This window comes from Mustela nivalis (genome assembly GCF_964662115.1).
Source record: "Mustela nivalis genome assembly, chromosome: 2".
NCBI lineage: Eukaryota > Metazoa > Chordata > Mammalia > Carnivora > Mustelidae > Mustela > Mustela nivalis.
The window spans coordinates 874,115-887,115 of NC_139021.1; the positions used below are offsets into that span (position 1 = coordinate 874,115).

Sequence of the window (13,001 nt, forward strand, 5' to 3'; positions counted from 1 at the left end):
CGGCTGCGCGCGCCGCGGCCCCCGCCCGGCCCAGAGCCGCCCGGCCCCGCCCCCGCCCCGCCCCTTTCCGTCCGCTCTGTTACGGGGTCTTAACAGGCCTCCCTCACACCGGAAGCTGATTCCTCCCCCAGCCCCACCCCTTCGAAGGGGAAAGAGCCTTTTATCGCGAGACTTCCGATCTCCTTCGGGCTCTTTCGCCGGCGCCCAGATCGCGCGAGACCGCAGAAGAAGCAGGAGCGTGTGGCGCGCGCGGCGGCCGCGACGGACGCAAGATGGCGACGGCGACCATAGCTCTCGTAAGTGAGCCGCCCGTTACCGCGGGCCGCCGCCCGGCTGGCGGGGGGCAGTCGTCGGCCCGGCCAGGGCGTCGAAGGCCCCTCGGAGACGCGGCCGTCGGCCCCGGGCCCTCGCGGCTCTTGGTCGCGCGGGGCGGGGGCGGGGCGGGCGTGAGGCGGGGGCCGGCCCGCGGCCTCGGCTTCCGGCTCGCGGGCTGCGGCTTCCGGCGAACGGCGTCGGGGGCCCGAGCGGCGCGCGGGGCGCGGCCCCCTTCGGGAGCCGCGGGTCTGGCCGGGGCGAGCGGCCTCGGGGCGGCGCCAGGCGCCCGTCGCAGCGTTGTGCCAGCTCGGGCGCCCGTGGCCCGGACAGGACGGCGGGGCTGCTGGGAGGGATGGCGTCTCCTCCCGGCCGAGCGCAGGGCCCGCCGGGCGTGCGGGGCCCGTCGGCAGGACGCGGGGCCCGCGGGTGCTCTGCGGGGAGGGCTGGCCGGCCAGCAGGGGCTCCGCCCGGACCGAGGAGTGGGGATCGTGCTGACACACGTTCCTCGAGCCGTTCCTCTCGGGCGGGCACGGGTGTCGGGCCCCCGTGGGGAGCCGCAGGCAACCCCTGCCCTGTTGGCGGGTCGGGCAGACACGGAGACCACGGACTGCGAGCCCGAGGGACCTGTGCTCGGGGTGCTGTGGGCACCCACGGGGGGGCCCCGCCCCCGCCCCCGCCCTGCCCCGCTCAGGGCTCACCTACTTCTTGGTGACATCGAGTGAGTCGCTTAGACGGAGAGCCCTGGTGCCGCGCTCCCACGGTGACGTCTCCCTTCTCCTCTCAAATGAGTGTCCTGGCCCTTCACGGCGTCCCTTCATCCCCGTTACCTGCCACCGACCTGCACCCAGAGGGACATGATGGGGCCTGTCTGTGAAGGCCGCGTTGGCAGGTGGCTGCAGGTTGGAAGGATAGGGAAGACGTTTGGGGTCACGGAGTCTTCTTAGGCTAGAGCTAGGCCTTGGCCAGGCCCTGAGCTGGGGGCTTGCACACAGGAGGGAGGCTGGACCCGTGTCCCGGGGGGAGAGCGGACCCCCAGGGAAGAGAGGCCCCCCGTTAGGGGAGCCCAGGGTGGGATTCGCAGACCTGGCCATCCCCTTTCTGCCACGTCTTCCCGTTGAAGCCCAGGAGCACGTGACTTGGGCGAGGGGGCAGTTAGAGAAGAGATGGGGTGGAGGACTCGGCCGCGTCCCACGTAGCGGCCAAGGAGGCGGCGGCGTGAAGATGGGGCCCCACGCTCCCGGGAAGGTGTGGAATGTGGAGGAGGAAGAGGAGCCACCGAGGGTGGGTGGTGGGCGTCCCCCGAGCGCGCTCAGCCTCGGTGGCTGCCCGAGGCTCTGACTGGCAGCACCTGCACAGCTGCAGACGGAGGGGAGAGCGGTCTCTGCCCCGCTGTGGCACAGTGCCCGACGGGCATCCCGGTACAGGTGGGCGTGGGCACCAAGTCTGCACCCTGGAAGCTGAGGTTTGCAGTAGGGCTGTGTTGCCCGGGAGTTCTCTCCAGAGGTTAACCCGTGCACGTGTCCGTGGGTGTGGGAGGCTGTAAAGATCCGGAATCCAGCGTATATCGGATTCCGGGCGTGGGCTCCAGGCTGTGGCCTGATCCGTTCCTCTTCTTACCTGTTCAGCAGACAGATTTCCAGACAGTCTGTCTTCTTGTCGCCTTCGTTGGGCGTGGTGAGAACCTGTTGCGTCTTGGGGTCCGGGGCTGCTGAACAACGCCGGTTTCTGCCCTTACACGGGTTTGGGCTCTTCTGGGAGGGTAGAGTGGCACTGAACTGGGTTGTTAGTGATCTGCTAGGGAAGGACACAGGAGGATGCAGAAGTGCTCTTGTCACTCGTGCCTTCCACCCGGTGGCTGCAGAAACAGGCCACCGTCCCTTCCTGTCAGGGACATAGTCTTCTGGTGGCACACAGTGTGTCTCTGACTTACCAGTCCATTCTTCCCTCCCTGGGACAGCTGCGCTCACTCCTGCTTGGGGGCATTACCCTTGGGTTCCATCTGGCAGGGGTTTCAGACCCTCTGCCTTCCCTGTGGGCTCTGTCTCTCTCTCCTCCTCCTGAACACCCTGGCGTGCACCCTCTCTCCTCGGCCTCCGCGGCTGCCTAGGCCCCGAGTGCCTCCTCAGTCCCTTTCTTTGCATCTTGTGCTTGATGTTCCTGCTAGTGCTCACGACCCACAGAAGTCCTCTCTCGTGGCTGCCTCTTGGCACCTGTCTCGTCTTGTTTTTGCTGCATGCAAAGTGCCCAGCACAGAGCCTGGCCGTCTGGTAGCCAGCAGGACACCACGGGCAGAGGAATGAGCGGATGGGGAGTGCCCTGCAGCGGCTCCGCTCTGTGGATCGGACTCGGGGGTCACACCCGTGCTGCTGGTCGCGGAGACGGACGGCGCAGGGAGTGACTCCCGGAGTCTTCGTGCCAGCCCCCCGGGCACAAGGCCTGAGCAGCCAGAAACCTGCGAGTGTTAAGGAATTACTGAACTTTTCTGGTTTTCTGATGGAAATAACCCTCGTTGGTCTGGTGAGCAGTGGCAGTGCTGGAGTTCGGGGCCCAGACTCAAGTGGCTGTGTTGCCTCCCAGAGAGGACTTCTCACCCCTTCCGGCACTGACTGCCGCCTGGTGCTGGGGAGCTCTGTGGTCACAGAGCCTCCTGTTTCCATTGCCAGAGGGTGACCGCGTGTGACCAGCTGTGATGATAAGTGACAGTTTTCTCCCGGCTCTTCTAGTGTGTACTGAGAACGGAAGCTGAGGCTCTGTGGGACGAGGGACCTGGTCTCTTCTGGAGGCAATAGGATGTCCCGTGCAGCACCTGCTCCTGGACTGACTTTTCCTTAGAAGTCCCTGAGCGGTGCCCTGCCTCAGCAGCGCTCCGCTTCCTGTGCTGGCTGGTCGTTAGTTTGGGAGAGCAGGAAGCTGTTGATGAGTGCGCCCTCAGGTTGGCTGTGTTCGTGGGTCAAGAGACAGGATTGCTCCCCCAGACTGAAGTGGGCCTTGCTGTGGGCCTTGACAGGGCAGCCTCCTCTCCACATGTGCTCCTGGGGTGCCAGAGGACTCGAGGCAAGCCGGACACTGGCCCTGTCCCCAGCTGCCGTATGCCCACTTGGGGGGGACCCACGTCAGAAGGGCCCCGGTCCTCGGCTCTCTCTGATGTAGCAGCGTCGCTGAGCTCGGAGCAGCTTCAGCCGAGGCTCTGCTTGGGCGTCAGCCGCAGCGTCTGTGCCGCTGGCCATGGCTCTAGCACACGCAGGCTTGCGTTGCTGTCTGCTTTGGGGCTCAAAGCCTCAGACACGCTCTGGCCAAGTCCGCCTCTGACTTTGTGTACGGGGCTGATGGGGTGGGCGTGGCTGTCCCTGTGTTCCTAGAGAGCTGTAGGTCTTAGAAGGTGGGAGTGGGGTAAGTGTGTTCTGCTCTCAGTTCCGGCCGTGCAGCCTCTGAGAAGGTGGAGTAGGTCTCAAGGCCCTTTGACCAAGTCTCCCTTCCCTGTGACGTGGCCCACCTCCTGCCCTTGGCCTGTCTTTACTCCTGCCATTCTGCTGAGTTGAGCTGGGAGCTCTTCCTCCCGTTAGGCCGGTGCTGCATGGCCGTGCCTCCACGGCCCCTCTGGGTGTGGGGTATGGCCAGGCTCTCAGCTGCCAGCCCTGGGCAGTTTGTCCACTGCGGGAGGGAGGCTGTGCACACAGAGCCCCTGCCTGGCCCTGTCATGCAGAGTGCAGCCCTCCTCAGAAGGGTCTTCACGAGGGGCTTGGGTGTGGGCTTGACCAGAGTCTGTGGAAGGCCTTGGGACCGATGCTGAACGGGGGAGGGGGCGTGTTGCTGCTAGAGAGGTGCCCCGGTCTGCCTTAGGAGGGGGTGAGGGAGGCTGGCCAGCTGTGCCCCTGTCGTCCCATCTGGCCTGTCCCAGCCTGCTGGCCAGAGAGGAACTGATCTCTTAGGCCCTCAGCTCTGTGGCCGGGGGCAGCTTCCGGTGCAGGGAGGTTGCCTTCCTTGAGGTGGGGCAGGAGCTCTCTTATTCTCTGTCCTGTCCTTTCCTGATGACTCCCTGCCAACTCCGGGCTCCTCTCGGTTCTGCCAGGCCGGGCTACCTTTGTGCCAGGCCCTGGGCAGCTGCAGGTGTCCTGGCAGAATGAGTGGGGTGAGTGGGCTACTGTGGGGTGTTCAGGAGCCAAGCCAGAGCTGGGCTCTTCCGGTGCCCCAGCTGGATTCTCTTTCTCATCCATGGGCACTTAACCTTTAGCTAGGGAAGGGGAGAGAGGGCCGGGGTGGGTGGTCTTATGACTGTCCATTACAGCATCTCCTTCCTGCCTGCAGCAGGTCAATGGCCAGCAAGGAGGGGGGTCCGAGCCGGCGGCGGCGGCAGTGGTGGCAGCGGGAGACAGATGGAAACCTCCACAGGTACTGACCTCAGCGTCCTTGCCCGCAGGCCCGCCTGCCCGCCCGCCCGCCCGCCTGCCTGCCTGTCCCTGGGCCCAGAGAGATGGGGGTGGGGTGGGAGGAGCCGAGGGGTTCTTCTCTGCCTTCTGGGTAGAGGTGCCTGTCTCCTCCCTCACCGCCCAGCCTCCCGCCTGGCTGCAGCCTCTCCCCAGAGCGTCCACCCTGCTTCTGTGGTGGCTCGCAGCCTCGTGTGCCTTCAGACTTCGGGCAGGTGGTGACGATGGTCAGGTGGGGGCTTAGCCAGAGCCGGTATCAGTTGCCAGCCATCATGCCATTCCAGAGGGCAGCTGTGCTGTCGCAGGTTGTGACGGGTAGTAACAACCAGAAACACAGATTTCCATTTCAAATCTGAGATTTGAATAAAACAACAAAGCAGAATACCGTGCAAGTGAAAGCACGGGGTCTGTGTGGGGCTTGGGCTGGGCTTCAGAGTGGGCGTGGGCAGATCTGGTCCCGCTGGGGTTGTTCTGCCCTTGGGAGCCTGTCCTATAGGAGGTGGAGCCAGGCCTTGTTGCTGGGTAATAAGGTTCTTTGTGCTTCTCCATGGCAGCGCCTGCCTCCAGTGGATTGTAGTGGGGGCTCAGCGAGGTGGCCTGGGGGCCTGTTGGAGCTGGGCCCTCTTGTGGGCCCCCCCCCCCCCCCCGCACACTCAGGGGAGCGCTGGCCATGGTATGCAGCCTGGATCCTGAGAAATTAGGGGGGCTGAAGCAGATGGGCGAAAGGGCCAGGACGTCCCTCTAGCCAGTCCTCCCCTGCCCTGGTTGATGGGAGAAGGGCCTTTTGTTTATCGAGACAAAGAAGAGATTGAAAAGTTTCTAAGGGGCTGGAAGGGGGTTGGCATTGATTACCATGGTGACAGCCTGCTCCCGAGTCACAGCCCCTGGCTCTCAGGGCCTCTGTCCCACTAAGAAGAAGCGGGCTTGGGGCCAGCTGGGAGGGCGGAGAGGACAGGCTTTAGGGGCCAGACTGGGGGCCTCCAGGCCCCTCCTGCCCTTTGACCCTGTGCTGGAAAACCAATACTTGGGCTGGTCAGGATGGTGGTTCTTGGGGTTTGGGTCAGCTGGCCCCTTCCTGCCTCCTTTGAAACTCTGTCCTTGCTCCTCATGTGTGTGCTGGGGATCTGCCTTCTCCGCTGTCCCTCCTTAGGCTGCGTGCTGTTTGCAGCAGAGCACCCCCTCTGGAGGGGGCTGGCGGTGGTCTGTCCTTGCAGTTGCTGGGTAGCGCCAGGCCCTGGGAGCTGGTGGGCAGGCTGGTGTGACCAGACCCCTGGTGCACACACTCTTTGGCTCAGTAGCTGTGCTTTGCTTTTTCCTTGCACGGCTCTGTTCTCTCCCCTGGGGACAGCTTAGAGATGGGTTTTGGCAGAGGAATGTAAACTTAATCCTGGTTGCATTGGGTCTGTCTTCAGCGGGCTGTGCCTGCTGTACCCCCTCCCCCGGAATATCTCCTGGTGTCCATGCTTGCCTGGCTAGGGTGCTCACAGCCCCACTTTCCTCCGTGGCTGGTCTGCTCCTGGCTTCTCTTCCCGGGGGCTAATAAGCACAGCCCAGGGAGGAGTTTGATGGAGATGGGGTGTTGTGGCCGGGGAGAGCAGCTCCAGGTTCTCAACATTGCGGGGGGGGGGTGGGGCGCTACATGGAGGTGTGCTGGGACGGAGACCCTTTCCCTTACTTGCTCCTTGAGTGGTCCCTAGAACTCTGCCCAAGCAGTCCGCGAGCCTAGCTGGGGCTGAGAGGTTTGGGGGTTGGGGGTGGATGCCATGTGGTCCAGGAATGAGGAGTCCCTGCACATCCAGGGGACCACGACCCCTTTGCCTTGTAAAGGATGGCTGGGGCCAGCTCTCTTGCACGGCTCGGGGCTGAAGCTCTGGGCTCGGTTTTGCGACGAGCACTGGGCCCCTCCTGCCTGCTGCCCGTCCTCATAACTCCCGAGGAGGCCTTGTGGCCAGGGCCCTGCCGCTGCTCTGGCTTGTCCCAAGGCCCCCAAGGTACCTGCCTGTCTCAGTGGCATGGGTCTTGGGGGAGACAGGCATAGGACAGGCGCGGGGAGATCGTAGAGGGGCCGAGCTGCCTGTCGCTGGGGAATGGGCCAGGCCTGGAGGCCTTGTGCGGCTCTGCGGGGGCCGGTGGGGTGGGGTCCCGGGGGCCGTGTAGGGGAGCTCTCGAGCTTGTTCTTAATGATTTCCCTGCTGCCCACCTGCAGGGGACGGACTCCATCAAGATGGAGAACGGGCAGAGCACAGCCGCGAAGCTGGGACTGCCTCCTCTGACGCCCGAGCAGCAAGAGGCCCTCCAGAAGGTGAGAGCGCACCTCCTGGGCAGTCGCGGGCAGGGCTTGGGGGGCGGCGGGCGGAGGAAGGCGCACCCCCCTGCAGGCCGGGCCCCCCAGTGCCCCTCACCACCTCCTCCCGCAGGCCAAGAAGTACGCCATGGAGCAGAGCATCAAGAGCGTGCTGGTGAAGCAGACCATCGCGCACCAGCAGCAGCAGCTCACCAACCTGCAGGTGAGCCCCCGGGCCCCGCGCTCCGGCTCGCTGCTGGCTCTGCTGGAGGCCGCCCCACCCGCCTGGGCCGGGGAGCCTCCGCCGCCCCTCCCCACCACCTCCGCCTCCTCTTCCTTCTCTTCCTCCTGTGCCTGTGGCCATCCCCACAAGCTGTTGTGGTTCTGTTTCTCAAGGACTCGTTCTTGGGGCGCCCAGGCTCCTCTGTGGGCCACGAGTGGCCCAGCCTTACCCGTCTGCTGAGTGCCCATGGTCCCCTCCCTGCCCTGGCGCTGTAGCTGTGCCCTGCCCCCTGAGTTGGCTCCTCCTCTTGGACTTGAAATTGTTGCCTCAGGTTGCCTGTGCACCCAGGTGGCGGTGCAGCATGTAGGGGCGTTCCTTCCCATCCCCTTGGCCTCGGATGAGAGTGGTCAGGCCCCGACCCCTGCAGTGAGTCCAGACCACCTGAGTTGGGGTCCAGGACAGAGAGGACAGGCTGGGGGCGCCTCCAGCAGCCTCCTGCTCTAGCCCTGTGGCCACAAGCAGCCATGGCTGTGGGGAAGAGGCCAGGGCGAGGCTGACAGGTGCCTGGGCCTCGAGCCCCCTGCCCCCTGCCCGGCCCTGAGGAGACGCCCTGGCTCTTCACTGTGCTCCATCTGCACCCTCCTCTTCCTCCTCCTCCTCCACCACCTCCTCCTCCTCCGCCGCCTCCTCCCTCCCCACCTCCCTCCTCCCCCTCCCTTCCTTCTGCCCTGCCGGCCAGGCTGTGGGGCGGGGCACCTGGGGCTCTGAGGCCCCCCTGGGCAGGTGCCGGTGGCTGGCCAGTTGGCTGGCAGTTTGGGAAGGCAGGCGGACCTCCCTGGCAGGGCGGGGACTCCGGGCCTTGCCGCTGTCTGCGTGAGGTGTGACAAGAGCGGGAGACTGCTCGGCTCCAACAGACTGAACTCTGTCTTTACTGTCTTTCAGATGGCAGCAGTGACAATGGGCTTTGGAGATCCTCTCTCACCTTTGCAATCGGTCAATAGAAATGCTCACTTCTTCCGGGGCTCATGTCCTTAGTCAGGGCTAGAGGGGGGCAGTGCAGCCCACGTGCTGGGGACCTTGCTCCCCTAGCCGGCCCTGCCCGCCAGCTCGGGACGAGCGCAGCAGAGCGCCAGGCGTGGCGGGGCCAGTGGTGTGGGCGGGCACCCAGCCGGGACCGCCCCTGGGGAGGCCTCCATCTGCTCTGAGGTCCTGCCTTAAAACTAACCGGCCAGGTAACTGCGGAGGGCAGCAGGCCAGGAGGGTAGCTGCCCACGCCAGGCCCAGCTGCATCCGTGTCGCCCGCACGCACAAGGTGCCATGCCTGGGCCGCCAGCTTTGCTGGTCTCCAGGCTGCCTGGGCTCCGGGGTTGAGAAGGGGTCAGGCCCCCGAGGGGAGAAGAGTCCAAACTCCCGGCCCCATCAGACCCGGAGGGAGGATGGTTGGATGGGGTGGGGGGCGCGGGGTTGCCAAGCAAGCAGGAGAGGGAAGGACGAGGACTTGGTCCTCTGGGCCTGGCTGTCCGCAGGGCGTAGGGGCCGTGCAGCCAGGGAGCAGCCAGGGGCTGGGCTGAGCCCAGAGTGGGCCCGGGAGGAGGCAGAGGCAGTGCCTGAGGCCTTGGCTGCCATGGGCGGAGGAGTCTGGGAAGGAGATGCTCCTCCATCTCCCAGAGGCAAGCTGAGGAGGAGGCCAGGCCCTGCTCTGGGAAGTCTGAGGGGGGAAACATGGCTCTTCCTGGGCTCATCCCTGGTGTGCTGCTCTCACAGGAGGTGCGGCCAGACAGACCCAGTGTCTTCTCTGGGAAGCGTCTATCAGGGGCGGGGGGTGTCAGGGAGAGGGCTCTCGGCCCACCTGTCGGGAAGCCCCCACTGAAGCGGAGATATTGCTCCCTCTTGGGGAGTTGTGACCCGAGAGGCATGGGGCTTCCTGTCGGGCTGCCTGGTGCAAGAGGGGACATAGTTCCACTTTGGGGTCCTCGGTCTCAGCAGGGGCCTGAGGCGTACTTTCTGGGAGCCCAGTTTGAGGAGGGCAGTCCCATTTGGGGGGGATTCCTAGTTTGGGGGATATGCGGACCTTACTTTTAGGCTCTTCCTGGAGGGAGGGGAAGGCCTGGTCTATATCCTAGGTCCGATGGTATCTAAAGAGGGAAACTGGCCTCCGGTTATAGGGGCCTTGTGAGGGTGAGGGGAGCCCCTGTTTGTGGAGAAGTTCGAGCCAGGGCCCCATCTTCTTTGCCTCTCCTGGGTCTGTGGTCTTCCCCAGGGCTCAGCTCCTCCTGGTGGCCCACTGCGTGTGGCTGTGGGGACACCCCCCCCCCCCCCCCCGCCTCGCACATCGTGCAGAGGGGGCCCGAGTGGGAAGCCCATCCCTGAGGGCGTTGAAAGGTCCCTCGGCCCCGGCTGGCCCTAGCGCAGAGGCAGTGTCTGCCCAAGCAGAGCTGTGGGCCTGCTGGGCCTGTTATCTCCCTACTCCAGGGAGCCCCAGGGCTTCTCTTTTTGGCAGCTCTGCCACCTTCTGATGTTCCTGGGGGCCTGGCCTTGGGGCTGCCGGCGTGAGCTCCAGCCAGCCCTTTTTGGTCAGGTGCTCGGCACACTGAGGGGCTTGCAGAGCGCCCAGCCCCCACCTGAGCAGCTGCTCTTTGTTCTCTCTCCAGTGAGCCCCCATCTGGGCTCCTGACCTCCTCCCCTGGGCTCTCTTCTGGGCAGTAGCTGCCCTGTCTTGTGCCCCCTCTCTTGCCTCCACGCTAGCGGGTCCCTCCAGCCTGGATGGCTTCCCCTTCCCTCTTCTGTTGGAGCACTCGCCCAGGACCCGGGGAGGATCTTCCAGCCCCGCGTGGGGTACCTGGCCCCCAGACTGGAAGATGGGCGTGGTGGGAGGGCATGTGGCCCTGCCTCCTGGCCCCCGTCAGCTTTGCTGCCAGTCTGCCCAGGACCTGGGTGGGCCAGGGTGCGTCCGTGTCCTGCCTTTGGGCCTGACCTTCCTTCCTGGGGGTAGGGTGCTGTTGACCCCTGCCACCCTGACCGCAGGAGCTGGGCCTGCACTGTGCTGCCGCGTGGGGAGCCCTCCCCCCGGCGGAAATGGGTAGGTGGGCCAGGAGGGGAGTGGGCTTCCCAGCCTCTTGCCACCCCCTCACAAGCCGGGGGCTCTCTCTCCCCTTGTGTCCTGCTCCAGATGGCAGCTCAGCGGCAGCGGGCACTGGCCATCATGTGCCGGGTCTACGTGGGGTCCATCTACTATGAGCTTGGGGAGGACACCATCCGCCAGGCTTTTGCTCCCTTTGGACCCATCAAGAGCATTGACATGTCCTGGGACTCCGTCACCATGAAGCACAAGGTGGGCTTTAGTCTGCCCCTCCCCAGGCCCCACCCTCCCCACCTTGGGCTCTGTTGGCCTCACGGCACGTTCCTGTACCCAGGGCTTTGCCTTTGTGGAGTACGAGGTCCCAGAAGCTGCTCAGCTCGCCTTGGAGCAGATGAACTCGGTGATGCTAGGAGGCAGGAACATTAAGGTGAGGGCCAGGGAGGTGGGCCTTGGGGCTGGAACGTGTGTGCTCTGTTCTCAGTCAGCCAGGTGACGCCGAGCAGCCTCTCCAGAAGCCTGAAGTCTGACGTGGCCAGGCCTGTGCTGACTGGGGGCTCTGTGCCCTGCCTCTCTCCCAGGTGGGCAGACCCAGTAACATAGGCCAGGCCCAGCCCATCATAGACCAGCTGGCTGAGGAGGCTCGAGCTTTCAACCGCATCTACGTGGCATCCGTGCACCAGGACCTTTCAGATGATGACATCAAGAGTGTCTTTGAGGCCTTTGGCAAGATCAAATCTTGCACGCTTGCCCGGGACCCTACGACTGGCAAGCACAAGGGTTATGGTTTCATCGGTGAGTTTGGAGAGAGGGCAGTGAGGGTGGGGCCCCCCCGCACCGTGGCTCCCCCTCACCACTGCTCCTGCCCTGCAGAGTATGAGAAGGCCCAGTCGTCCCAGGATGCTGTGTCTTCCATGAACCTCTTTGATCTGGGAGGCCAGTACTTGCGAGTGGGCAAGGCTGTCACACCCCCCATGCCCCTGCTCACACCTGCCAGCCCTGGAGGCCTCCCGCCTGCTGCGGCTGTGGCCGCCGCTGCCGCCACAGCCAAGATCACCGCTCAGGTGAGGGATGGCCCAGCCACATAGTTGATTTGTGGGTGACAGCCCCTCCCTCCCTCCCTTGTCCTTTGGGGGCTGGCTCTTGGTGTGGTCTTGAGCGGAGGCGGCCGGACTGGGGACTGAGTGTGGTGATCTTCTGGGCTGCAGGAAGCAGTGGCTGGAGCAGCGGTGCTGGGTACCCTGGCCACGCCTGGACTGGTCTCCCCCGCACTGACTCTGGCCCAGCCTCTGGGGGCTTTGCCCCAGGCAGTCATGGCTGCCCAGGCCCCAGGAGTCATCACAGGTGAGCCTGGATGGGTCATGCCTTCCCTCCTTCCCGTGTTAGTCCTCTGGGCATAACCCTGCGCGGGTAGGACCTTGCTCAGCCGTGGCTGAGGGGCAGGGGGGCACTTTCCCGGGAGGGGCGGAGATGGGGGAGCGTGACTGCTGGACCTGGTGGGTTTGCTGCAGGTGTGACCCCAGCCCGGCCTCCCATTCCGGTGACCATCCCCTCTGTGGGAGTGGTCAACCCCATCCTGGCCAGCCCTCCAACGCTGGGTCTCCTGGAGCCCAAGAAGGAGAAGGAAGAGGAGGAGCTGTTCCCCGAATCGGAGCGGCCGGAGATGCTGAGCGAGCAGGAGCACATGAGCATCTCCGGCAGCAGCGCCCGCCACATGGTGATGCAGAAGCTGCTGCGCAAGCAGGAGGTGGGCGGTGGGGGCCTGTGCAGGGTGGTGGCGGTGGGGGGCAGCTGGGGGTGGTGGTCCAGCCTGCTGCAGCGCTCAGCTGTCCCCTCCCCCGCACAGTCCACAGTGATGGTTCTGCGCAACATGGTGGACCCCAAGGACATCGATGATGACCTGGAGGGGGAGGTGACCGAGGAGTGTGGCAAGTTCGGTGCTGTCAACCGCGTCATCATCTACCAGGAGAAGCAAGGCGAGGAGGAGGATGCGGAGATCATCGTCAAGATTTTTGTGGAGTTCTCCGTAGCCTCTGAGACTCACAAGGCCATCCAGGCCCTCAATGGGCGCTGGTTTGCCGGTCGCAAGGTGGTGGCTGAAGTGTATGACCAGGAGCGTTTTGATAACAGTGACCTTTCCGCGTGACCTTGGCCCTGTTTCCCGGACTTGCACTTGCTCCTTGTTTCCTCGGGGTTCTGGAGAGTGATGTGTTGGTGTCTCAGGCCCAGCCGCCCACGTGGGGATAAAGGTGCAGATGCCTTGGCCCTCGACCTCCCTGTGTGACTGGTCCTGTGCTTGTGGGCTCCCGGGGGCAGGCCTGGGGGAAGGAACAGGCGGGGTCCTTGAGGGCCTGCGAACGCGCCCCTTCTCGGGAGGGGTGCTGGGAGAAGGCCCGCGGGAGGAGCCGGGCGGGGGCGGCTGACCGGCCGCGGTGGGGTTCGTGGGGACCACCCTGGGAGGGGACCGAGGCGCGGGGTGGGGGTTGACGGCCAGGAAGCCTGCAGGACGCCCGCGGGAGCGCGGGCCTTAGGCTGACTTCACGTCCCGGCGTGCTTTGCGGAAGGGAGCGGGGCTTCCCGGCAGGCTGTGCGTGGGGCAGCTACGGGTTCTCGGAGGCGCCAGCAGCGCGGGGGCTTGTGGGGTTTGTAGTTCCCGGCGGCGAGGGCGGGCCTCGGCTT

The 13,001-nt window shown here is 65.0% G+C and overlaps 2 protein-coding genes across 8 annotated transcripts in view; both read left to right on the top strand.

Moving 5' to 3' along the window:
* The window catches only part of EPPK1 (epiplakin 1), a gene marked incomplete at its 3' end in the record, with an annotated part of 16,509 nt that extends 16,390 nt beyond the window's left edge, over positions 1-119 (top strand). The window contains 1 exon segment of the mRNA XM_082719069.1: positions 97-119. Coding sequence (XP_082575195.1) covers positions 97-119 — 23 coding nt within the window.
* A 3-nt stretch (positions 120-122) lies between these two features.
* Positions 123-12,593, top strand: PUF60 (poly(U) binding splicing factor 60). Of its 7 annotated transcripts, none has more exons than XM_082720517.1 (12): positions 141-296; positions 4,621-4,704; positions 6,946-7,041; positions 7,157-7,246; positions 8,189-8,239; positions 10,416-10,577; positions 10,660-10,752; positions 10,904-11,117; positions 11,196-11,386; positions 11,531-11,666; positions 11,834-12,069; positions 12,169-12,593. In XM_082720517.1, exons 1-12 carry the CDS (start codon positions 273-275, stop codon positions 12,466-12,468), a joined length of 1,677 nt encoding a protein of 558 aa, XP_082576643.1. In that variant the 5' UTR covers positions 141-272; the 3' UTR covers positions 12,469-12,593. The 7 variants fall into 7 exon arrangements, with proteins under 7 accessions (XP_082576648.1, XP_082576647.1, XP_082576643.1 ...); XM_082720518.1 differs by having other exon boundaries at positions 192-296; positions 4,624-4,704; XM_082720516.1 differs by lacking the exon at positions 141-296 and adding an exon at positions 1,199-1,214.
* The last annotated feature ends 408 nt before the right edge of the window (positions 12,594-13,001 follow it).

Coding starts and splice junctions, on each gene's coding strand:
- PUF60 (XM_082720517.1), top strand. CDS start 273: ATGGCGACGGCGACCATAGCTCTC. Junction 7,247..8,188: donor AGCAGCTCACCAACCTGCAG/GTGAGCCCCCGG, acceptor ACTGTCTTTCAG/ATGGCAGCAGTGACAATGGG. Junction 8,240..10,415: donor CTCTCTCACCTTTGCAATCG/GTCAATAGAAAT, acceptor GTCCTGCTCCAG/ATGGCAGCTCAGCGGCAGCG.